A 24,846-nucleotide genomic window follows, 5' to 3' on the forward strand; every position below is an offset into this window, starting at 1 on the left:
ACGCTAGCGTAATGATTTGTTTCCATTGAAGAAAGAAATAATTTATATTATGTTACATACGCGCGAGTGTGAAAGCGAATTTCCAAGGTGCAATGCGCCATGAATTCTCTCTGTGTGAACCATGGAGCATAACAAAGCATGACCTACTTCAAAAGAAATCATTATTTGTCGACTTGCATACTCATTGTCAGACTGTTTCAAGTAACGATAAAATTCTCAAGCTAGAATGTTAGAAAAGAAGTATTGCTTCTACATTAATCTTAGTTTCAATGAATCTTAAATGTGTAAAAATTCTGATGGTGTTTGGTTGTTGACGAATATAAAACGCGATCTTCGAGTAACGTTAAAAATTATATTTGCTCAAAATTTTGAGCGAATATAAAAGAAATGTTTAGAAACCCTTAATCACAATAATATTTGATTATACTATTCTGATGAACGCATTCCTAAATCTCCTGCTGGCAAAGCACTATTGTTATTTAATTACTAAATATGCACCTGCTTCGCAGTCGTTCTAGGAAATGAAATTTCGCAGTAGAGACGAATGATTTTGAATATGAGCAGATACCGAAATAAATAGAGTGCATATTTCACGTTGCGATCAATATCGCACGTTCTTTTAACTTTTTTAAATTGATTTAAATCAATAAAATAAATGCTAAACTATGCACATTAAATATATACGTATATACAAATACATATATATGTGTACACGTATATTTTTCATTAAGCTTTACTTTGTTCCATAAGAAAATACTCTATATGATGGATGTCAGTGCTAATATAAGCCACTTTTATACAAGCTTTTCAGCATCTTCCCCTTGTATCTACGAACGAGGAATTAATTAAAAGTTTCCACCGTAATTTTCAGGAACAGACATGAAGTTAAAGAACCAATTAATTTTTTCTGACAGCGAGTATGCGTAAACGCCCGAAAATTATGGTCAAAATTAGATACAACCTTTGCGGATATTTTCTTTTTAAATATTAAAGCGCTTGTCTAAAATGGACGTATAATACAAGGTGTCCACACTGTCCACGAAAGGCGAAGAGTAAACAGGTTCGAGATAATATATGTAGGCGAAGTTATTCGCTCAAACGTGCTTTCAATTTTGTCTATCTAAAATAGTTTAAGCGAAACGGTTTTATATATACGAAGCTGCAGCGATAAAGCTGACGCATGAAGCATGTCGACCCACGTTTGAAATGATATATACTCAGGATTCGCCGAGGTAGTCTCGTGAAAAATACCACATAAGACGCTTTAATCTCGCGAATAACGATGTAAATGGCGTTGAAAGTGATTTCTTGATGCGAATACGATGGCGACCATCAATCCTGACGGTATATTCACAAGTCTATCTTTAGTAGGTACACATGAACGTGTCTGCACATTTTTTTTTTCTTCAAAAAACTAGGAGCATCAAGTAATTAGTTATAACATTTATATACAATTTTTTAAGTACGTAATCTGCCAAATACTTTCTAAAGATGTTAAAGTATACATAAGAATCACATCATAATTTTTGTGTATTTGTTAAAGTAATAAATATTAATCCGGGACATGAATGATCCATCGTGTGTAGTAAAGGATCGGAAAATCATTGTATACTAAGGATTAATACTATGGAGCTTACCGGCGCCAAAAGCCTGTTGTTCATTTTTGTCGTCAGTTGGGGTGCCCTCTAAACTCGCGGGACCGCTGTCCGCTCCACCGGTCGCACTGCAAAAATATTTTCCCTGTGCATTCCACCGTTTATCTGACAAGATCGAATGGGACGCTGTGCTCGCGAATGGTAATAGGGTTGGATCGTTGCGCGTGAAATATTGGATTCCAAAAGTTTCAGTTTTATGGAACGCTTTTTATAAAATGACCATCCTTCAAGATAATAGTATTATCGCATTAAAGCGACATGTCTCTCTTACAAAAATATTTTTTAGTTTTTTATTTGTCAAGCTATAGCAAATTTTTATAAAAACACAGAAACTGAAGGGATTCGTATTTATAATATAATATTCGTATTTATAATATTTATAACGCAAAATTTAATTTATGTAACATTCAATAGTCAAAAACTAACGACTGATCTTTTAACCTTTTCCATCTTAAAAATATTCTACATTTAATTAGAAAAAAGATTAATTTTTCACACAAAGGCATAAAAGAGAGACATTGATTGAATTTTTTCAATTTTATTTCCTATGTACATTTTATTTCTGCGGAAATTACCTTGTCGCAACATATCGTTGATATAAAAGAGACATTTCATACGCAACGACCTAATAAAACGTAAATAAAATATAAATATATTAATGTCCACCTGCTTGCGTCGTCATCCTTCACTTGCTCGCTAACGGGAGCCTGAATCTCTTCGGGCTGACTCTCTTCTGTTTCGGTTGGCGGTGGGGCCTCACCTTCGGCAGCCCCGGCGCCACGGCTTAACCCAGGTATACCGCCACTCAACCAGCCGGACATTTGATTCTTTACTCCGGCAAACATCTCCAATTTATTGCCTTTCGGACTGCAAGACAAAGGAACATGTATACATGTAACATCTTGAATATGCTCGTTATGGAGAAATGTGAATATAAATGGAAATCCTGAACAAAAAGAATTCTACGACTTCAATAAAATATGGATTCTGTACAATGTATTTAAAAGAGAAATTAAAACTTTAAAGATTGCGCGTATTAGGAATATGACAATGAAATATGAGAGAATCATTTGTATCGATAGCGAATGGGAAAATTAATCAAGCAACGCGCAATGTTAAGCCAACGTGGTTCTTTGCAGCAATAAAAACAATAGAAAATCCTAAGTAAACGCAATTCAATTGCAATGCAATTTTCTGTTTGTATATATTATAGAACACACTCAATAGACACAATGGAAAAAAGATATAAACGTAGCATGATAAACCGCACCGAACAACCGATCGATTAATTAGATTAGTGCAGAGAAATCGGATTACACGAGAAAGCGTGGGCACGGATGGAATTACAAACGCGACCTTTTTAATCACTTCCTCAAATTTGAATGTAAAAGTTCCTTTCGTTTAAAACCTTCTTTACTACCGAAATTTAATGTCTCCCGCTGGAGAGATGTGGAAGCTCGTAATTCATATGTCATGCCACACAGTAGAAAAGCAACTAATTATCAAGTCAAAGGACTTACAGGGACAAAATTCCCATTGGCATTAATCGTGTTCGTGTTATGAATTTTGGCGGAATAGGAAGGTCAACGAGAATTTCGAAATGCGTTAGACACGAGTTTGTAAAGTCATACAACTCAATTTACATATACAATAGGACGATAATATTCCACTCTTCCCTATTATATATTCTTAGAAGACATATGCACTTCTAGAAATTATTTATATAGAGTTAACTGCAATATTTTCTTTACATGTAATTTGATTCCTTTAATAATTCGGTATATAATGACAATAAGATACGATAATAGAAAAATCAGTTATTAACAAAATATTTCGTGCTTTATTTTGATATACAGGGTGTATCTGAAATAACGTACACTATATATACAATGCTATTCCTAATAAAAAACTGAGTCGAAAAGTTAATAGTATTTGAGTAAAAAATTATTGAAAACCAATATTTAACGATTTTTAGTAATTAATATCTTGTTAACTATTGCGAAAATTGCAAAATGATAAGGGACTTTTCGATTCAGTTTTTTATTAAGAATAGTACTGTATGATTAATGTACGTTATTTTAGATACACCCTGTATACTAACATATAATAAAATATGAAATTATTCAGTAAATTATTAATTTTAATTCAATTTTTCACTTATCTTACTATTTGCACAAATTTGTTAAATAAATTAATTCATAAAGTTTAAACAAATGTAATTACATTTTAGAAAAGTACGCAATTTCACATTGTAAACTTTTTCTTAAATGTACCTAATTATACGTTCTCCTTACAGCAATCAACCTATTTCATTATTTTATGTATAAAGAATATTAAAATGAAATAGTCGAAAAATGAAAACACTATTAGATATTTTATATTTTAAGTATATAAACATACTAAAATATATTTCTGTAAATTCTATATAACTACTAATTACTATCATATTATGTAAATGACCAAAGGAATCGAATTGCACAGAGAATATCACATTTTCAGTTAAAAAATATCTCGATAACGTTCGTATCATATAAAATACATGAAAAATAACATAAATCTTTGCAATGAATACATGCGTACATATATAAATATGTTGCAATAAATATTTAATTCCAATCAAATTTGTATTGGAAAGGGATGCGAATTTGTCGTGTGTGAACTGGTGGCGTTATTGCGAATGAAGTGCTCGCGTACTCTATATACGATTTCCATTTCGCGAATTTCGTACGACTGTGCATCCGTCAGGTCGATCGAACATGGAGCATCACGGAGGATTGATTTCGCGCGAGAGTGGACAAGTGCGTTGTGTGCACATTGCGCCACGCATGATTTCACAGGAAATATACAATCGGGGAGCATAGTCCACACGATAATCGTCGCAAAGTCGCGAAAGCGGTTTATTTATAAGAATATTTTATTGAGACATTTTACGAAGACGCATGCGATCTCATATTGCAAGATCCTTGAATTAATTAAAAAGCGTATTCTGGAACAATTCGCAAATGGATGCAAGTGGAGAATTTTTTTTAGAGTTTTATCGAGATTACATTTTCATTTTGTGTGACCAAAATAACGCGTGCGCGCATATGTGTGCGTCGTGCATGTTGAAAGGTAACCAATAAAAGATTAAAATAAATGCAATCAATTTTCTAATAAAAATATATGTGCTTTTTTCTATTTCTATATTATAAATAAAACTCCAGCAAATAAAATGTGGCTTGCGTTAAGGGACGATAGTATAAATGTAAATATATTCTTTAAAACTTTTAGAGTGAAATCTCACTCTTAAAGATTAAAAATTGTGCTTTTTCAAAACTGGCTCAATTTTTATTCTTTATATAGAGATTCCACTTCAAAGAATTTAGAGAGTAAATGTGACATGTATTATAAATCATGCATGAGCGTAAATTTAAGCGTAAAACACTCAGGTGTTTTAGCGTAGATTTAAAATAGAATATTTAAATAATAAATTTAACAATTTAAAAAAATGGAAGAATTGCAAGTAAAAACGTGTACATTAACTTATCACGTTTTGAAATTAAACGTATCCGTAACAACGTATCAATACACGATAACAAATTAAAACTTTTAAATGAGTTTTTGCATAAAGTTGCTTAATAAACTACGCATACATACGCACGTATTAATCGTATAAAATTATATATAGCCCGTCGTCGAACATTTTATCGATGTTACGAATCGCATTATAATTACTGCATACGCAGGTCACAGAGATGTCTGTTGTTGCAACACGTCAGAAGCAGATAATACGTTATTATTATCGGCAACTGCATCATGGTGCAGACCTGTGGACGCAAAATTGCATTTGTCATGATTTTAATTGAATCGATGGATGAACATCTAAACGACCCATCCAACGCGAAATAATTCGTTTGATCATCAAAGTCAAAGATAGGCTCTCTTCACTGTGTTTGTGTTGATATCAATCAATACAAATATCGTTCTGTTTCTGTTACTTATTAAGTATCAAGAAAGATAGAATGATGTTTGTTTCGATTTGTGTCATTGAATGAAAAACATCGCTACAGAGTTTCAAATTTCCTGAAATGTTGATTCTCTATGTTCTATTTGTCAACGGCAATTTTTCAACAACAAAGTATTCGCGATCGATTGCCCGCCGAGAAATCTTTCTGCAATTGTACAGACGCAGACATAGTAATTTATTTATTTTATTTTAGAATGTACTTTAAGAACAAATATCCAAAATAACAAGCGAACGATTAATGTTAAGAGAGCAAATTAAAGGCATACAAAATCGTAACATCGCTTTGAACCAATGAAGAAATACACTGAAAAAATATATAGTCAATTTTAACAAATATTTAGTTCAATACTGCCAATTAAATATTTATTAAATATAAAGATATATATTTATTTGTTACAAGAAACATTAATTTGATTTAACAATTATTCTTTTTACTGAACAAATATTTATTTATTGTAAGTAAATGTTTAGTTGGCAGTATTGAACTAAATATTTATTAAAATTAACTATATTTTTTTTCAGTGTACAATATTTAAGAAAAACACTATAAAAATCACCAGATTGCGCTATAAAATATAATAAAATATACTTATTATTATAATATAGTATAAAATATTCTAGTATAGTACAGTATAAAATATATTAATAAGTATAAAATATGATAAAATATACTTTATATTTTTGTTACCTTAATGAATATTATAAAAGACTAACATAACTTTATAATTATATTGTAATAAAAATATTTTTATAAGATTTAATATTTCTTCATTATTACTTTATATTCGTGATATACGTGATGCTAAGCGATTTCTGCAAATCCAATTTCGATTTCAGCACGGCGGTAAATTCCACAAAAATAGGATTTGATCAATGGGAGCAAAAAGAACGAAACGTGAACATCGTTCAGGCATTAAACCCGTTCTTTCGAGCTTTTGCACATTATCCGTACTTAAAACAAAATTAAATTAATATTTAAACTAAACGGTTCGAAAAAGGGGAGCGAGAAAAACATTTAGGAAAATGCTGAAAATGCGATCGGAGAGGAAACGAAAGTGGGCGTGCGTCGGCGAGATCTCAACGATTGTACAAATTCGGCGTCGCGAATGTCGAGATTCGCGGGATATCATCCCGTCGCGCTAGTTTACGTAAGTTGGGCGTTATTGATCTAATCACGAAAACACATTCTCCGAGGGGAGGAAGTTATGCCGCTAGTTTTGAACACGGCGCGTTTCTCTCAAAAAAAAAAAAAAATGAAGGAGAAATTACTCAAAGAACGATATGTCCCAAATGCGAACCATAAGACGTCTTGAAGACGTAATTAAGATGTCCATTTGACGTCAAGCCATAAAGATGTCTTTAAAATATCTTTAAGACGTCTTGTGTCCCCATTTTTAATATATGTACTGTCTGGGTATAGACACGAGCTCTCAGGATGAACCTGCGAATCCCTATAATCGCGACTTACTTAGCTCGTTAATTCCACGAGACGTGCTTGCGACGACGACTCTTCTCGTTTTATTCACTCGACTTTCGGGATCAACTCTTCCTCGTCGCGCAACATCCGGATGTTGAACTTATCGGAATCGGTGTAGGTTTCGAATTTTTCATCATTGACGGAGAGATATAAGGGAGGGAAAGGGGTTTCGAGTCCACGCAAAGTGGAGTCGCGAGAGGATCGATTCGCGCATAACTTCACGACTGATAAATTCGCGACGCAGTTCGCGTACGCACAACGTTCGCGTAACGGCATGAATAATAACGACGGTGTAATGACGCGTAAACGATGATGAACGGAATTCGTGATAACACCCACGGTGGGCTAGCAGACAAACTCCCTCCCCCTTCCTGCCACCCAACGTCGCCCCGTTTCAACGATGTTGCAGGTTATGGCAGAACACGAACGGCAGAAAACATACGTACCTGGTATTGTTCTTTTTCTCGAGATCCGCGCTGGTCTCGACCTCCGGCGAGGTGGGTTTCGGCATATCGGGTGTCGCCTCGCTGCCGTTCTCGGGCTTCTTGCCCATCCAGGTAGACACCTGATTCGTCAGGCCGGAGAACATCTTGCGACGTGCGTCGGCGAGCTAGAAAATCTGTTCCTCTCTGTCTCTCTCACTTCCTCCTTCGATCGAACGACGACTTTACTCGCTCACGTACTCGCCGGAATCGAGCGTAACTGTCAACGAAATCCTCGCGGGACCGGAGTAACGACGAGCACGATAATACCTCGTCCGTCCTCGCGACAGCGCAGCCACGAACTGCGTAAGCAGCACGTGCACGCGCGCAGCTCGCATTGCGCACCCGTCGCGACGCCAACGGCCTTGCGCGGCAGGTCCGCGAACTACCGACGACCATCGATTGCACGCGTCGCGACGCGCGCCACCTGATTCTCGGGGTTGATTGTGTATTTCGAAAGCGGGTGAAAATTTCTCAAGAGTGAGCAAATTCACTAGGCATTGAACGAAATTATATTCTAATGACGTTACGTGGGTCAGACCAAAAGACAATTAAAGACAAGATTGCACGAACATGTCTCCGATATTAATAAGAAGTCTAAATCCCCAACAGTGATCACATAGGCAGAGAAACTTCGTTTAATAAGAGATTGATATCGGAGATGGTCATATAAAACGACAAATGCATGGGCTAAACAAACAAAATGACACAGAATCCCTGCCAGAATCATACCAAAACATTATCCAATCTCTTTCCCCCTCTTAACATTGTCCTTGTCTCCTTTTCTTATTATCTTTCCTATTTCCTTGTTTTCTTTTTGTCATAACGTCACTTGACATCGTTGAGTTTAAATGTTACATACAATTGTATCATGGCTTATTATTTTTTATTAAATATAACTTTTTTATTAAATATAACTTTGTTAATTGTGTGTTCCTATCGTCGTCTACTTTACATCATTGAGATAATATGAGGTATATATGTTTTATTTAATTTGCATTCTAATCTAATTTACTAAAAATGTACATCGATAATTTAATCTATAACGCAATGTTAATGTATTATTTATTATTCAGATTGTAGAATTGCGAAAAGTGAGATTTGATCTCTTTTGATAGTTTTACATATGGACCGCATTTTATGAATACAACTAATTTTTCACTGGACAATATAATTTAACCGAATTTTCTGATAATGTATGTAAGAGTGTTTGTTATTTTACATTGAAAATGACCCGATCGGTGTCGAAAGGTTTGTATATATACGTTTATTAAAGATCTTATATTATAATTGGCTCATTGCCCTTCTTTTATTTATTGATTTATTCTAATTGAGCCATATTAACATTTATTTATATTCTAATGAATTTTTGCTAATTTTTGTAATTTTTATCTTATTTTAAGATGGAAATCACAAGACACAATCCGGAAAAAAATGTTAAGCATATGAACATATTTTATGTATAGATAATTAGAGGAAAGGCCGCTATTATGAGATACCGAGTTCATTTGGGGTAAATACTAGAAATCTATGGGCAGAATTTGAAAAAATAATAGATCATTTTGAAGGGAATTTAATAAGCTTTCAGATAATGCTATGTAAAATTTAATTCAAATCCTATTTTTTTTTTAAATAAAATGTAAAGAGTGAGCAAATCGCAAAGTCAAAAAAATTGTGTTCTTAATATGAGATACCTCGAAAAATCAATAATAAAACGAAAAATATATCAGTATTGCAGTTAAAAAACTTTATTCAATGTTTCTAAAATACAAATACAGCCAGTGTGCGTGCAAAATGAACATGCATTGGATCTAGGACTCGTCTTCAGATAGTTGGAACCAAACCAGTTGTCCTTTCTATTATAGTGCAACAATATTTATACTTTCAGCAACGATTTTCACTATGACATAGGAGCATAGATTATTTTACATTAGAAATACTCCGAGTATCTCATATTACGATTTCCACGACTTACGATTTTATGATCAAATTTAACTTCTGTAATTAAGCAATTCAACATATTTCGTACTTTTCTATTAGTATGATCTTACTCTATCACTACATGAAGAATTTAGTGCTAAATTTATTTATTAAATAATAAACAAGATTTAAAGGCTCATCTCAATGAAACAAGGTTTAAAGGCTCATCTCTTGAAGACGTTCAAATTCTCAAATCTTTTTTTACAATGACTGCAGGCATGATCTAATAATGAATTTTCTACTAAATAGTTTTCAATCTAAGAGCAATAAATTCGTGGTGGAATCAATAGATAGCGTTTATTAGTTTAGTGGAAACGCCGCTATCTCATATTAGGTGCCTATCTCATAATAGGGGGCTTTTCTCTATATATAACTGCATATAAAATATGTCAATTTTTTTACATAATTATGTATGATTTTGTATATTTTTATATAATTATATATAATTATATATATGAAACATTTTTTTCCGGGAATCGACTCCCTCACAAATCGCAGTGGCCGCGCAGAAATCGAGTTACAATGATTGATGATGAGATAATACGAGATGATTTTTTTAGATAATAAGTGCTAGTTATCCAGATAATTTTAATCTGCGATGAAAGCCATATTTGTTGACCTGGAAACGACGGCGACAAAATTGATACAGAATAAGTTACCGTACGCACTGTACGACGCGACGCTGAGAGAATTTTGATAGATTTGAAGTCTGCCGATATAACGGCGGAGATTGATAACGGGGATCAGGCGGAGATTTATCACGTTTCTTATATACGTAATACCGTGTTATTTTTTTTTCAAATATTTCTTTATGAATAATTATAAGCGTAAGATTTCAGGTAGGGGGGGGGAGGGAGCAAAAATTTATCTTCGCATAAAACATATTAAAATTATAATCGGGCTTCGAAAATCTTCAGCGAACTTTCATATGAATAACGCGCGAGACACAAATAGAGCAATAAGCATTTAATTTTTCATCGTAAAAATTCTCATAATTTATTTTTTTTTATTAAAATTTAAAGGGGGCAGGTTCCCCTTGCGTATAATAATGTCGGCAATACGTAGCGTCTATAATATATTGCTGGATACATCTTGTTTTATTTTACTGTTATTCGGAGTAGTTCGTCTTTTTTAAAAAATACATGCATTTAATGCTGCTTTTCTTTCAAAAGGCACAGTCGGCACAGTCGATAAATGTCGTTTTGTCCTTGACATTCAATGAATAACAAAGGAAGAACAAACTTGTGTCGACTGTATCTTCTAAAAGGAAAGTAATCTAAGAAAATAAATTGCTGCCTTTTATTTATAATGCAACGTTTTAATTTGTGACAAAGATTCTTTATTTGTGATAAAAATTACACTTCGGAAGCGTAATCTTGGATCGAAAATCAATAATATAAAAAATTTTTAATTGAGTTTATAATAGAAAGTTAAAGTTGAAAATTAAATCCCCTTTAGGGAATGTAATAAATAACGATGACTTTTAATTTATTCCGCAATATCTTCCTTTCTATGAATATCTTTCAAATGAAAAGAAATGTTCCCAAGATAGTACGGATTTAAGTAGCAAAATAGATTAATAAAATTTAATAGATAAATAAAATTTAATTACAATCGATAATGCGAATACGCGTGAATTTGTAAGCTTGATAGCTACATGGTACTCGTAGAATCTGAATTCCTCCCGTAATAAGTCTTCTTAATCCCCGTGACATACCTGCCGAACAATAACATATCGGCATCGTCACGGAAGCGTGATGAAATCCATTAATCAGACGTGATCTCTACTTTCCGTTGATTCTTCGATTGGCAATGCGAAACATTTGTATGTTCTATGTTCGACAAGGATACGAGACGCGCATTATTCTTGTTTTTAAAGCGCGATATTGGGTTTCACGTCACAAAGCCCAAGTGTAAACGTCACTTTACTGCCTGATAACGTAAGACTTATCTATAATACCTACACAGTCCAAATATTTTTACCTTCCGGCAATTACATTGACCTCGAGTACGGTCGATTGTTTATTATTTCACAACGCAGTGACATTAAAAATATTTGTAATTTTATTTTAACTTTGATTGGGGCAAGGCAGTTACAATAATATTAATTAAAATGTTACGATATTGACACATACAACACTTTATATTACGTAACATCGATATGTCATGCAGAAGCATCGTGAGCATCGTTACGTCTCGAGGTAGAACGCACGTGGTGCACAATGATCAAACACGTAGGATGCAATCAGGTGTTATCGATGAATTGATAGCGCGACATATGTTACATACGACGCGTCAAATCCATCCGTTACACCTGATCATTCTCGACTCCATTCCTTCTGTGCCCTGTGTAGTTGTACTTTTTATCTATCTAGTATACAATATTTATTTATCGTACAGCATCTAAAATGAATGTTATATCGTGCGTCATACATATCACAGTTTGGCACCAAGAAAGTCAATCGACCTTACGTAAAATTCGCTACGTTCTTTTCGACCGAACGTCTAATAGATATCGCAAAGACATTTGAAAAGTCATGAGACATTAATCAATTGAGACACGATCAACGCGATGCTACAATGCTTTGAAGTATTCTTTAATTAGTCTAAATTCTTTAACTAGTAAAATTCTTTCTTCTGATTGATCAATTAAATTAATAATTCAAAGCATTTGTAACGAGACTGATCGTATCCTTGGGTGTTCATTGAAGTTATTCAAGACGATATTAATTTGTTTCATTAAAGAATTCATGCTACGAGCTCAATCAAACGTAATTGTACAACTTCATAATTTTTAAATATTTCGAGTTGTATATATTATATGTATCACCGATCTATATATATATACATCTTTCCAGTTTTTTGTTCGTCATTAAGACGTATTGGTCAGATTCGCTAGACGTCACTACTACTCGTCCCGGTGCTAAATGGTAACATAAATGTTTCACGAAACGCGAAGTAGCGAAGAATTAAGTATTCCTTTTTTCGTTCCCTAGGAATGTATATCTATACATATAGTTATCGTCAGTGAGCTGCATCTGACGGAATCGTCTTCGCTGCCTCCAAAGCTGCTTGCTGGCGCTGATACCTGAGACAAATATTAATTCGGTAAGGTCTTCAGAGAAATAGCTAAGCCAAAGGCGCAATATCAAACGAGATAAATTATGCGAGAAGTTATAAGCAAAACAGAAAAGTGTTGACAGACTCGTTTAATCAATTCCTGCGATAGCTTTAAGAGAATTCTGCAGAAACAATATTTTTATTTTATAAAATAATCAAACACTCGCTTCTCTCTGGGAAATTTTAAAGAGAAATTTTAAAAATAACAATAGCGTAACACAGAAATATTCGTAAAATTCGTAGAAACAAAAATATCGAAGCATGTGAATCTGATAGATGAATTTTATGCAATTTTACGATGTAATTTGCGTCAAAATAATTACCTCAGGGCTCTCGTTATTTGATATATAGCCGTAAACGCGACGAAGAGGTTTACGCTAAAGAGATTCCAGTTTCTCGGGGTGATGACTAAGGAGTATCTGGTCCAGATTATCCCCGTGATGCCCAAGGCACAAGATTGGCTGATGGAGATTTTGTTCGCTGGTCTCTGCAAGTCACCGAGGCCGGCGATTACGAGACCCTACAAATTGCAGAAAGAGCGATTTACATAATAAATCGCTTTTGGCACATCAATATCATCTTTCCTTTACGCATATCGAACGTGTATGCATATATGTAAAATAAAAATCTTTTGTAATCTTAAACATTAAAATAATACGGCACATTTGCTTTAAGTTTGATTGTATTTTATTTTTATCCTTTTGTGTACGTAACGGAAAATTACATCATAAAGAATATATTTTATAAAAAAATATTTCCGCTATAAAATCAATAGACATAAATAGCAATATAACGATTAAATAAATCGTTCTATATTTTGTAATGTATTACGGGATTTATATTTATTTATATTTATCTTATTTTTGCACTTTATAGTGCAATATATAAAATTCATACTCTGTTAAAATAAATGTTCAAAATATAAAACTATATTTCAAACGCAAAAATATTTTGTTAGAAAGATAAAATGCATATGTTGACAAATAATGTTGACAAACAATATGTAAAAAAATATGTTGACAAACTAAAGAAAGTATAAAAAATAAATTCAACGAGCGTACTTATGTAATTTGTGTGTGTAGTCATATTAAAAGAGAAATAACTTAGATTTATATATGTCGTTAATTTTATATTTTTAATTTTATATACTGAGAATGGCCTAATCTAAGGCCGAAACGTTTATTAATTGTAATTGTATGTATTTATTTTAAGACAAGCTTCGCTGAAAAACAACGAGCATTCGTGGTATATGCCCTTAATTTCCTCGGTTTTAAAATGCATATGTTTGTTTCTAAAAATTGTCATATATAATTATTAAACATGCAACATGATTATAATATGAATGAACGTAGCATTTAGAGTATTCCTGCAACATGTCTGTTTGCCAACATACATTACGCAACTACCTTGAAGCAAAATTGTGTACCTACACGCAACCTGTTATTCAATCACTTGATATTTCACGATGATATTTAAAAAAAAATTCTAAAAAAGTAAGAGTGAATTGTATTTTAAAGCTGAAATAGTCTCGCTACATTAATTAGAATTCTGGCAGATTCAATCACAAAAGTACAATTCAAACACTTATAATTATATATATCTAAAACAAACATTCAAGATAATCAGAAATTTAATTACGATAACCAGAATTCTGATTCATACGATCAGAATTCGTTTTGTTTCTACTTCTTGTTGTTATAAGAAAACCATTTTTCTCAGCATAAAGGAAAGCTTCAAGATGAAGACATTTATGAAATGAAACTCTATCTGTGTTCTGTGTTTATGTAATACCGTTTAAGTGCCCCTGATCTCTCAATTATTTATTACTCGATTAATTTATCAGAACACGGCAATATCAAATATTGAGGAAATGAAACATTGTTACTAACCCATTTGAAGGCCGGTGCCCAGAAGAAGATGGTTTGTGGACCTAAAAAAACACGCAATCAATATGAATTATGGGCACTCGTTCAAAAGGATCGAAAGAAATTAAGCAAATATTGCCAATAAACTGTCGCAATGAAAGAATTGTATCAGTGATTGGAGAAATACATAGCGAACTTATTTTACTCAGAAGAGCCCAGACAGCAGAATATTTATGATAAATATTTATTATTATTCATTTTATAAAATGTTATATAAATATTTTATACATACTCTCTCTCTCTCTTTATATAAAGCTTTATTCGAAATATTATTAAAAGATAGACTAAATATTTAATGTAATATTTATGATAAATATAAATAAACATTTCTGTTAAGTATTTTTTATTTGAATCATGTCTTGTTAAATATTTCCCTAGCATTTACTATAAGGTTTATAATAAATATTTCATAATGTTTATAATAAATGTTTATGATCTATACAATCTAAGACCACAAAAACATTTACAAAATATTTAAAATAAGCCTTACAAATATTTATAAATATTTTGTAAATATTTTATAAATATTGTGTGCTGTCTGGGAGTGCAATATAGTAACGCAAGGCTTCGAAAGGATCGATTATGTTTAATCTGCAGATTATGCAGCTTGTTTTTCATTCAATTTACATTTTTCATACAATTTATTCAAGCTCGATATTCGTAATATTTAGTATGAAATAAAAAATACAAAAAAAAGAAAAATAAATAGAACAAAAAGATTCAGCTTCAGAGTTCCACCGCAATCAAATATAGGTAATCAATGCGCTAGTTATATTGGTGCATCCCCGCTGTAACATGTACGACCTTGTCTCTATTCGCTCCATCTATTAAAGCTTCTGCTCTGATAGTTTCTAGTAAATTCGTCGGAGCAACTTTAACGATGAACAAATAATGTGCCGCCGTGCGGCATCATGTCTCCTCGTTTCCATCCATTACAATTCGATGAAGGTACAATCGCCCAATTTAGCAGCTACATGAAAAAACACGTTGGTAAATAGGATAACTCGATAGAACTCGTAAAATAAATAAGTACCGACACTCTCGGTCATCAGACTTGGGATCTTGTACCTAATAATAATTTTGTTTTACTCATATTATACTACATCGATTACTATTCGATCTTGTAGCCTTGTATCAAAGCTAATATATCTCACATTTATTAATCATTCATTATTTGTGTGGAATATTTCCGGCTTATAAATTCGCTGAATATAAATACTATTTATATGTTATTACGTTTGTCGTAAGTTCCTTTAAAATTTAAAACATTGTATTTATTTTTTTCGAAAAAATATATAAAATATTATAAATTTTTATGTAATTAATAAGAATATTAAAAATTTCTATTTAATTGTAAACACCATCAAAGAGAACAATGAAAATTAATATATAATGTTGAATGTCAGAAACATGCTGTGCGAGTAATTACGATAAAAAAAAAACCATGCGAGTAATATAGAGTTAAAAAATGCACAATTTAATTATAATTTAATATTAATGTTAGTGAACATTGTATAAACTCACGAGAAAATCGTGGTATCGAATTAATCTACACGCATATTTCTATGTGATATTATAAAACAAGATAAATTCAACGTAATCGATTTCTTTAATCTGATATAATTCTTTTATTGCAACAATTTATCAGTAATCTTTGTTTATCTTCCTTCCGATCCTTTCGAACGAGTGCCTGTTTAATATTATAGATACGCGTTATAGATGAGTTCGTAACGTATGATAATAAGATTGCAAATGTTAAATGTCTTTGAATAGTTCCAAGGTTGAAAATATCGTCAAATGAATGAGCTTCGAGCGTCTCGATTAACTTGAATGACATAAAAAATACAAAGTGTGAAATAAGAATAAATTGCGGTATGGAAATGAAAACAAGTGGAACATTTATTAATTCAAATTGTATAAGATACGTGGACTACTTAAAGAATGCGACCTCGAGAAGACTGCATTATAAAGAGCAGTGTTTGCTATTCGCGTTCTGTCGTCGGCGAGTCGCCAAGTTTTACGATATCAATATGCGGAAAAGACGTTTGCGTCACTAACTGATAAACCGAGATAAAACTAAAGACAAAAACATTTCCGTGTTGTACCAACTTATCACATGCAATAAATATCAATAAATAAAACGTATATATATAGCAAATATTAATAATAATTAACTCGCGATTAGTTACCATATCCAGAACAGAAAATTAAATACAAAGTAGTACATTAGGTCACTAATCTCTACTAATCTCGGAGAGGAAAACATCATTTATCTAGAAAACCACGTCACATGGTCACATCCGGCGCATTTCTCTCATTTCTCTCACATCAGCCTAATACACACACACACACGCACGCATACACGTGTACGACACGTGCCACCTGCTTAACCCGACGCAATGATCGACCGCTTTACTAACCAGCTGGATGTTTCCACAGAGGCTGTAGCTTCTCGGGCACGAACTTGCCGATGACATTCATCGAGTTCTTGTAGATCACCGACATAGCTAGCGTTGGAGAGGCGGTCGTTGACTCTATGGATGACTCGACGTGTACTTGGAAATCGAACACGATCGCGCGGAATAGTGGCAAGTAGTGGCAGACGATCACGGCATCCGTACTCCACGACCGAGAAACGCCAAGTGTGCGGATTGGTCGCAACGTTCGCGTGGTTGCTCCCCTCGACGCCTCGTGCCTCGACCTCGCCGAACTCCGCAGTCGCCGCTTGCCAACGTCCCTGGCCCTGCTGGTCCTTACGAATCACATGGACGGAATAGTGGCTCCTCGTTCAGACCGCGTCAGAGATGAACGTTTGCACGCGCCAGACTTTAAATATTTCCTAGCCGTGGCCGAAATCTATGACTATGGCGCGGCCGCAACGTAACGTTGCTATACCAAAATGACGAGAGTGGGACACGGAGGTGGCTGCGATGCCGACCTTACGTGTAAATATAGACGATGGATCGATGGAAAAATGCATGAGGCTTTTATTGAGAAATGTAAATTTGAAAGACATTCTTCTATTTTTTTTGCAGTGCTCCGTTTTTCGTTGTGCTCAAGAAAATTACAAGAATATTTTCAATATTTTCAATATACCTATCTTTGAAAAAATTTTAAGGAGATATAAACACTTTAGCTCATCAAATACAAGTTTTATAATTATAATTTCTGTCTACATTTTAAATTTAACAATTTTTTAAATATTATATTTCTCTTCAGTTTTTAAATATTAAATAGTCTATTTAAAATTTAAATTAGTATACAAGTTAAAATAATATAATAAAACGAGAAATCAATAAATTCTTCTCAATCGTCGAGAATTATAAATAGATTTTCATCATAAAGTAATTGATTTTTAAACAAATGATCAAATCTGATTGTATAACTTAACTGTATATGTAGGCTGCTTTCCTTTTAGGAGACACAGTCGACACACTATCTTTGTCACTCTCTGAATGTCAAGAAGGATAGAACGACGCTGATGTCGATTTATGTCGATTTATGTCATCAAATGGAAAGCAGTGATAATGTATTAAACTGGTATAGGAAAACTTTAATAAGCGACCTTGCGGAAGTGTGTTTGCTGACATTGGCCGAGAGTTCTTAATCGGACACTCGGACGTTCGCCAAGTCGACCTCTCTCTTACGACGGTTAAATTCTCTATTAATAAAACAAGATGTATCTGTTCCGTCGTTTTTAGAGATTATTTGTTTAGTTCCAAACAATATTTATATATATGTCTCAAAAAAGTTATAATCTTTGATAACTTATTACTAATTTATAAATCATAAAAATCAATGTAACAGAAAAGGATATATCGCACATAAGAAACACATTGTTGCGTGTGTACACAAATTTTATTGATATCTTCATGCATTTTTATAACAGTGTAATCAAAATATATGCACAGATACAGATACTGTAACGTCTGTAAATAACATACAAATAAACCGTAAGTCAAATATTGAACTGACATCAGAATGTAAAATCTGAATGATGGAGAACACATACATAATTGCATCGCCTAATTATCTAATTAATATTTCTAAATATAATCTTACTTGTTTATATTCGTAATAGTTCTTATTAGATTAACAACATTCGTATTTAATTTTTTATCATTAGCTATATTCTATAACATACACTCCGAGGAAAATTTTATTCGAAATATATAATACCTATACATGACGTATATTATATTATATCGAGTAAAATTTTCCTCAGAGGATATTTTGGAAACTAGCCTTTAAAAAGAAAAACGAAACATCCTAGCAATAATATATTTATATCAAAATCACAATTTTTTTTTAATTAATCAATATATAATAATATGAGAATAAAATAAATTTTTTAAATAATTTGATCTATTATACAGTTAATTTATATGTTGAATGTTCGAACTAGATACGATTATAGTCAGATGTCTGATTGTAATTTATAGAAAAAAAATATATATGTATAAATGCGCATTACAGTCCCTGTGTATATATAAGATTCTTACTAATTGTACGATGTAATTATTGTTCTTTAGATTTATGTATGAAATAAGAAAAATTCTTATGTCAAAAACTTAATCAACTAAAGTTTAATTTTTTGTAAGTATAATAATTCCGTGAGATTCGATCATGTTTTGTCTCACGATACTAATGGAGAATTAAAAGAGTCAAAAAGATTGTAATACATAAAAAATAGTAATAAAAAAGAATCGGTACAAAAAGATCCTAGCGATAACAGATAATCTACGATTTCTTATGTAACTATGGTATTGGTATTTACTAAATCTTTCTCGAATTTTCTGTTTCGAGTATTAGAATAAATATGATGCGATTAAGTAGAACAAGTGGAACAAAGTATTAATCACAATAGAGCTTTGATGTAAAGACGTCATTTAATAATCGTCTTTAAAATAGATATATAAAATGTGATTTCTTTACATATTTCTTTGCTCCATTATGATCTTACATATACTTTACATAAGGCACATGAATTATACATATAATTAAAATTTATATAATGTTCTTTATATATATGATTAAGCATTATTACGTACACGCAGAAAAATATCATTCTATTGCTAAGAAAAGTGATTACTCAATTTTCTTTCTTTTAAGTAACGGTATCTTTAACAAAGAATATTTTTTTAATAATCTCAAAATATGTTTATTTTTTTTACAAAATTTTAGAAAAATTCATTATTATATGTACTTAAAACAAGAATTTATTTTCTTTTGATATTATTAAATATTATAAAATTAATCGAAGAAACGAACTTTTCATAAGAAGCAAATCAAATTTGTTTTAATTTAATAAACTTGATTGAAGTATATTAAAATTATACTATTCAGAATATATTTTTAATAATTTAATGCTTGTGATGAACTTATGATAGATTTGCGAATATATGAACTTCTGAAATACTTGAAATAAATAACTATTGCATATTATGTAATTGCATTAAGTAATTATTGCATATTTTTCTGTGTGTAGGTTTCATAATATTGTTCTATATATTGATATTGTATGCATGTATACATACGTACGAAACATGGCAACCATTTGACTGGATGGATACAGTATAATTCATGAATCATTGTCATGTTCATCTTAATTTCATTCTCAGTCTTAATTTCATTTTTAATACAACACTGGTATAAAAAACGATATATTTAAAAAGTATGCAATGTTAAAAGTATTACTTATAAAGATTATTTGTTCGTAATACTCTTGATCGTATTACATTGTTACATAAATATATATCGTATAAATATATACGATAAATGTATACAATTCATCTCAAGTATTTTCATACATATTTTGAATACACACTTTTCACAATTAATATTAACGTTGTGTTTACTGTTTTTAAAATTATATTTGTGTCATATAGGCATTAACACAAATGCAATAACTTTGATTATACAAAAGAGAAAAAATCGATATATAAATGTATAAATAACTTTTTATAGTTATTTTCTTTATATTTTATCATTTTTTTACGAGGGAGATTTATTTAAATATTATTCCGTATTTCATATTATTGCGCATTGCATGCACAGTCATTTTAAAGTGATTATTATATATTTGTTCGATACTAAAGTATGTAAGAATTGTTCAACATTTTTTCTTAAAATCAGCATTGATACTAAATATTTATACAATTTTCTCCCACAAACAATAATTAAAAGTACATATGCAAATAATCTATGTACAAAATTATTTCAATTTTGAAAAATTGAATTAATTCAGTCATAACACTTGATTAAATTGTTACACTAACATTTTCTGAGAGCTACGCATTTAGTAGAAAACGCTGTAGCATATATTTATAAATGATCAGTTAAATGCAAGAGTATAAAAATGTATCTTAACGCATGTACATTTTTGGCAGCTTAAAATATTTATATAATAGGATTTATAGATGGCACAAATACAAATACTGTCTGTTATACAAGTGCGTATTAGACCAAATCTCTATTATTATCAATTAATGCTTATCTGAAACTGCAGTAGTAGTTTCAATAGCAGAACAATAACAATTACAATGTTATCATATGTTAAGATTTTATATTAAATAATAGAATGAGAGTATATTCAATGATTTTTCAAATTATATGAGAAGCTTTGAGACAATAAAAAACTTAAAATGATAATATGAGTAATCTTATCATAAGCTCATATAATCTTGTACGACAGACTGTATATGTTTACAATCCAGCTATTTCTTTATAATATATTTTAACAGTATTTTTTTCCTACACATAGTAAATAAAAAATTTACTTTAAAAAATTGTAAAAAGATGTTATATGTAAACATCAGTTTTACATAGGTAGTAAAAATTGGAGTTAATTTGTTAAATACAAGTGGCAGTAAAAGATATTGCTATAAATAGATATATACTTTTTATCACTATTAGCTTGAGCACATGTGGTAAGATACTATATAAAAATGTCTTTTAATACATAGATTTCATTAAGATGATGCATTAAGTCATACATCTTAATGAAATATCCATGTAACCCATTATTATATGTTAAGCCTACAACTTTCTGCCGAAGCATTGTATATTATAGAATAGACAAACACAATACTATGTATTAATACGTAATTTTTTTTCTTTTAAATTTCCATAATGATATAATCAGGGTTGGCAAACATTACTTTTCAGTTATTTTGCCTTTACTTTTTGTAATAAACAATTTGATGACGATGCAATTTTTTTTATGACGGTAATGCTAACTAACTAAACGCTAAAGTAGTGCTAAGGTTAGAAAAGTCACTTTAAAAAGTGATTTGTCACCATTAAGCGTTACTTACTGAAAAAAGTAGTAAATAACGAGTACAAATTATATTTTTCAGTAACGAATGACTTTTTCAACCCGTTACAAGTAACGGTTGACTTTTCTAACTCTGATGTTACCATTACGTCATAAAAAAATTCACAATATCATTACCAAATCGTAATTATAAGAAGGTAACGATCAACAAAGTTATTACAAGTAACGCGTTACTTGCCAACTCTGGATGTAATTATCCTCTATTGCTATGCAATATGATATTAATAAATTCTTCATTGATAAATTAATTCTATAATCAGCTTAAGTTCAAGATGAACTTATCATAATCAATCAGTTTAAATGTGTTAACAGATCCATACATGTCAACCATAATATATTTAGTGAAATTTGGAGAGATACATATTTTTCCATCATGGCTTTGTGGTAATTTGACAACCGTTAGTAATTCTGGTTTTTCAGGATTTTTACCTTTTTTGTTCTTCCAATAGCTACTTATATTATTAACGATATCCGAACTGACTGTACTCGATATCTCCTCATCTTGTATCCTAGATACACCGACGTCTACGCTTCGACTATTAGGTACTCGTTGATTCCAAAATGCATTCGAACTGAATGAAGGAGCGCTTGTACTGCGACTCATCATCCGACTTCTCATATTTTGCGTTCTTGTCATATTGTTCTTTGCTAAAGCAACATTCCACCAAATTAATTCATCGTTTGTCAATGACAATAAAATTGGAACATCTGTGGCAACTGGACCCCAATACAATTGTATAATAGGATTAGCGTTAAAAAATAATTGAGCGATTTCCATCCGCTTCTGTATATTTATAATCTGAAAAAAGTAAACGATATTAAATGCGTACTCTTAATGTAGAAATGTATTATACAATACTTACAGAAATTTGTCCTGATTCAAGGCCAATGGCGATATATTGTTCATTTTTCGAAATATCACAACAAATCGCTTTCTGTGCAAAACTATGTATAAAACGGGGCTGTTCATTAATTTGTATATGCTGTGACGATGCCGCTATGTTAACGTAATTAATATCTAATAAAGTTAAACGATGCGATTCATTCAAAATTGCTAAGTATTTTTTATTGTAACTCAAACAGCTAAATATAATATTTGAAGGCGGATTAGACAGGTCTACTTGGTTTATTAATTGCCAAAGTATATTAGATTTATAGCATATTTTTATTTGGCCACTCTGCATTATTACGATATAGTTGTCGTTTATTATGTGAATATCATAAATGGATTCTTCTTTAGTTCCGATACTAAACAGTGTAGGAGGCTGCCACATCTGTTGATATATTAATCAATTTAATCACCTGTTTATTATTTATACAAATTTAGGTAGATAATTTTCAAAATGCTAGTGGTAAAGCAGTTGTTTATCAAGCAAAAGACTACTTGCTCCCGTTATCCTCCATAATTTTTTTTATAATGGAAATATATTATTCCACTATGAAAAAGCCAAAAACAAGTTCCAAGATAGATAGGTAAATGAATTATTATCTACGTTTTATAATTACAATCAAAATTATAAATAGACTAAAAAACATATTATGCATTTATAAGCAGAAAGAAAGGAAAATAAAAGAATACATCTTAAGAAAGAATTTAATATACACACCTTCAAATTATGGTCTTCCCATTTGCATAATATTACATCACGGTTAAGACTGATAATTTTTACAAATTGAATTGGTTTATCTACTTCTAAAATCTTCGTCGTTTCTCCAGTTCTTATATCTAATAACTCAATTATTTTATTATCTTTAACATACAACGCCTTGTTTCCATCAGTAGACAGTTGCAGGTTCGATATTTCTCCTTTTATTAATTTAGATTCTCTTATTTTATTTTCTCCATATGATACTATAATTTTTTTTGAAGGGCTCTGTTTGACTACAATGTCCATTTCGTCACAAGATACAATTGCATCAAATAAACATTTCCTAGTTTAATAGAGAAATTTTCATATAATAATAGAGAAAGTATATAGTTTATAATTATATAGTTTATAATTAAGTTAAAAAAATAACATATAGATACACAATCGATAAATTAGAGCCCTATACCGGTCGAAGCTAGATCTTAAAATGATTAAATAATTCAATCTTGAATCACTAAATATGATATATGTACTTGACACACACACCACAGTTGTAGTCTAACGAACTGTGTACCCAAATATTTCCGCCTCCGTAGTCTAATGGCTCAGGACGCTCGTACGGAATACAAGAAATCCGGGTTCGACTTCCGGCCGAGGTAATATTTTTCGCAATAAATTTAATTACAGTTTTTCAGCATATTAACATCTTTGAAATATGATGCCTGATTGAGTATCGAAATTATTAGAATTTAATTTAATTCGCAAAATTACTAGTGGTTTAATTGTGTTTAGTCCGGAAATATTTCGGTACACAGTTCGTTAGACTACAATTGTGGTATGTATGTCAAGTACATATGTATCATATTTAGTGACTCAAGATTGAATTATTTAAGCATTTTAAGATCTACCTTCGACCAGTATAGAGCTCTAATTTATCGATTGTGTTTCTCACATATACGGTCTAAAAATGATATTATTATAACATATAGATATATAAAGAGAGGATGTAAATAATTCTGAATATTAGATTACCTAGGTAAGTCATTTGATTTTTGTATTGGGAATTTCCATCTGTATAATGCTCCATTCCCGTTCCCACATATCTGAAAAAAATTTGTTAATTTCAAAGATAATTTTAAATTTAGTTAAATATAATTGTATTAATAAAAGAACGATATGTACAACATGACAATCTTGATCGATTAACCAGAAAGAATCCAAAGATATGACCCGACTTTTGTAAACTGCAACCGGTTGAAATCCAGAATCGGCATTC

At 31.4% G+C, this 24,846-nt stretch overlaps 3 protein-coding genes across 6 annotated transcripts in view; all 3 read right to left on the reverse strand.

The window, feature by feature from the left end:
- Nucleotides 1-14,892, reverse strand: part of Sap47 (Synapse-associated protein 47kD) — an 83,541-nt gene extending 68,649 nt beyond the window's left edge. For 3 of the 4 annotated variants that reach the window (XM_018460705.1, XM_018460703.1, XM_018460706.1), the window contains exons 1-3: nt 7,585-7,917; nt 2,322-2,522; nt 1,638-1,723 (exon numbers count right to left, since the gene is read on the reverse strand). In XM_018460705.1, coding sequence (XP_018316207.1) covers nt 1,638-1,723; nt 2,322-2,522; nt 7,585-7,727 — 430 coding nt within the window. In that variant the 5' untranslated portion in view covers nt 7,728-7,917. Of the gene's footprint in view, nt 1-1,637; nt 1,724-2,321; nt 2,523-7,584; nt 7,918-14,877 lie in introns of those variants that run through there. The other variant, XM_018460704.1, reaches the window with a different exon arrangement.
- Nucleotides 11,934-17,565, reverse strand: LOC108730776 (mitochondrial pyruvate carrier 4). The gene is made up of 4 exons (XM_018460707.1): nt 17,066-17,565; nt 14,610-14,650; nt 13,044-13,240; nt 11,934-12,688 (listed from the first exon to the last, which is right to left on the reverse strand). Exons 1-4 carry the CDS (start codon nt 17,148-17,150, stop codon nt 12,625-12,627), a joined length of 387 nt encoding a protein of 128 aa, XP_018316209.1. The 5' UTR covers nt 17,151-17,565; the 3' UTR covers nt 11,934-12,624.
- A 4,672-nt stretch (nt 17,566-22,237) lies between these two features.
- Nucleotides 22,238-24,846, reverse strand: part of LOC108730745 (Death-associated APAF1-related killer) — a 7,888-nt gene continuing 5,279 nt past the window's right edge. Inside the window, exons 9-13 of the mRNA XM_018460643.1 lie at nt 24,753-24,846; nt 24,603-24,673; nt 23,589-23,913; nt 22,845-23,255; nt 22,238-22,780 (exon numbers count right to left, since the gene is read on the reverse strand). The exon at nt 24,753-24,846 is cut by the window's right edge and continues 396 nt beyond it. Of these exons, the coding sequence (XP_018316145.1) occupies nt 22,238-22,780; nt 22,845-23,255; nt 23,589-23,913; nt 24,603-24,673; nt 24,753-24,846 (1,444 nt within the window). The remainder of the gene's footprint in view (nt 22,781-22,844; nt 23,256-23,588; nt 23,914-24,602; nt 24,674-24,752) is intronic.

Source organism: Mycetomoellerius zeteki, unplaced genomic scaffold, assembly GCF_001594055.1.
Source record: "Mycetomoellerius zeteki isolate Tzet28-1 unplaced genomic scaffold, Tzet1.0 scaffold96, whole genome shotgun sequence".
NCBI classification, from domain to species: Eukaryota; Metazoa; Arthropoda; class Insecta; order Hymenoptera; family Formicidae; genus Mycetomoellerius; species Mycetomoellerius zeteki.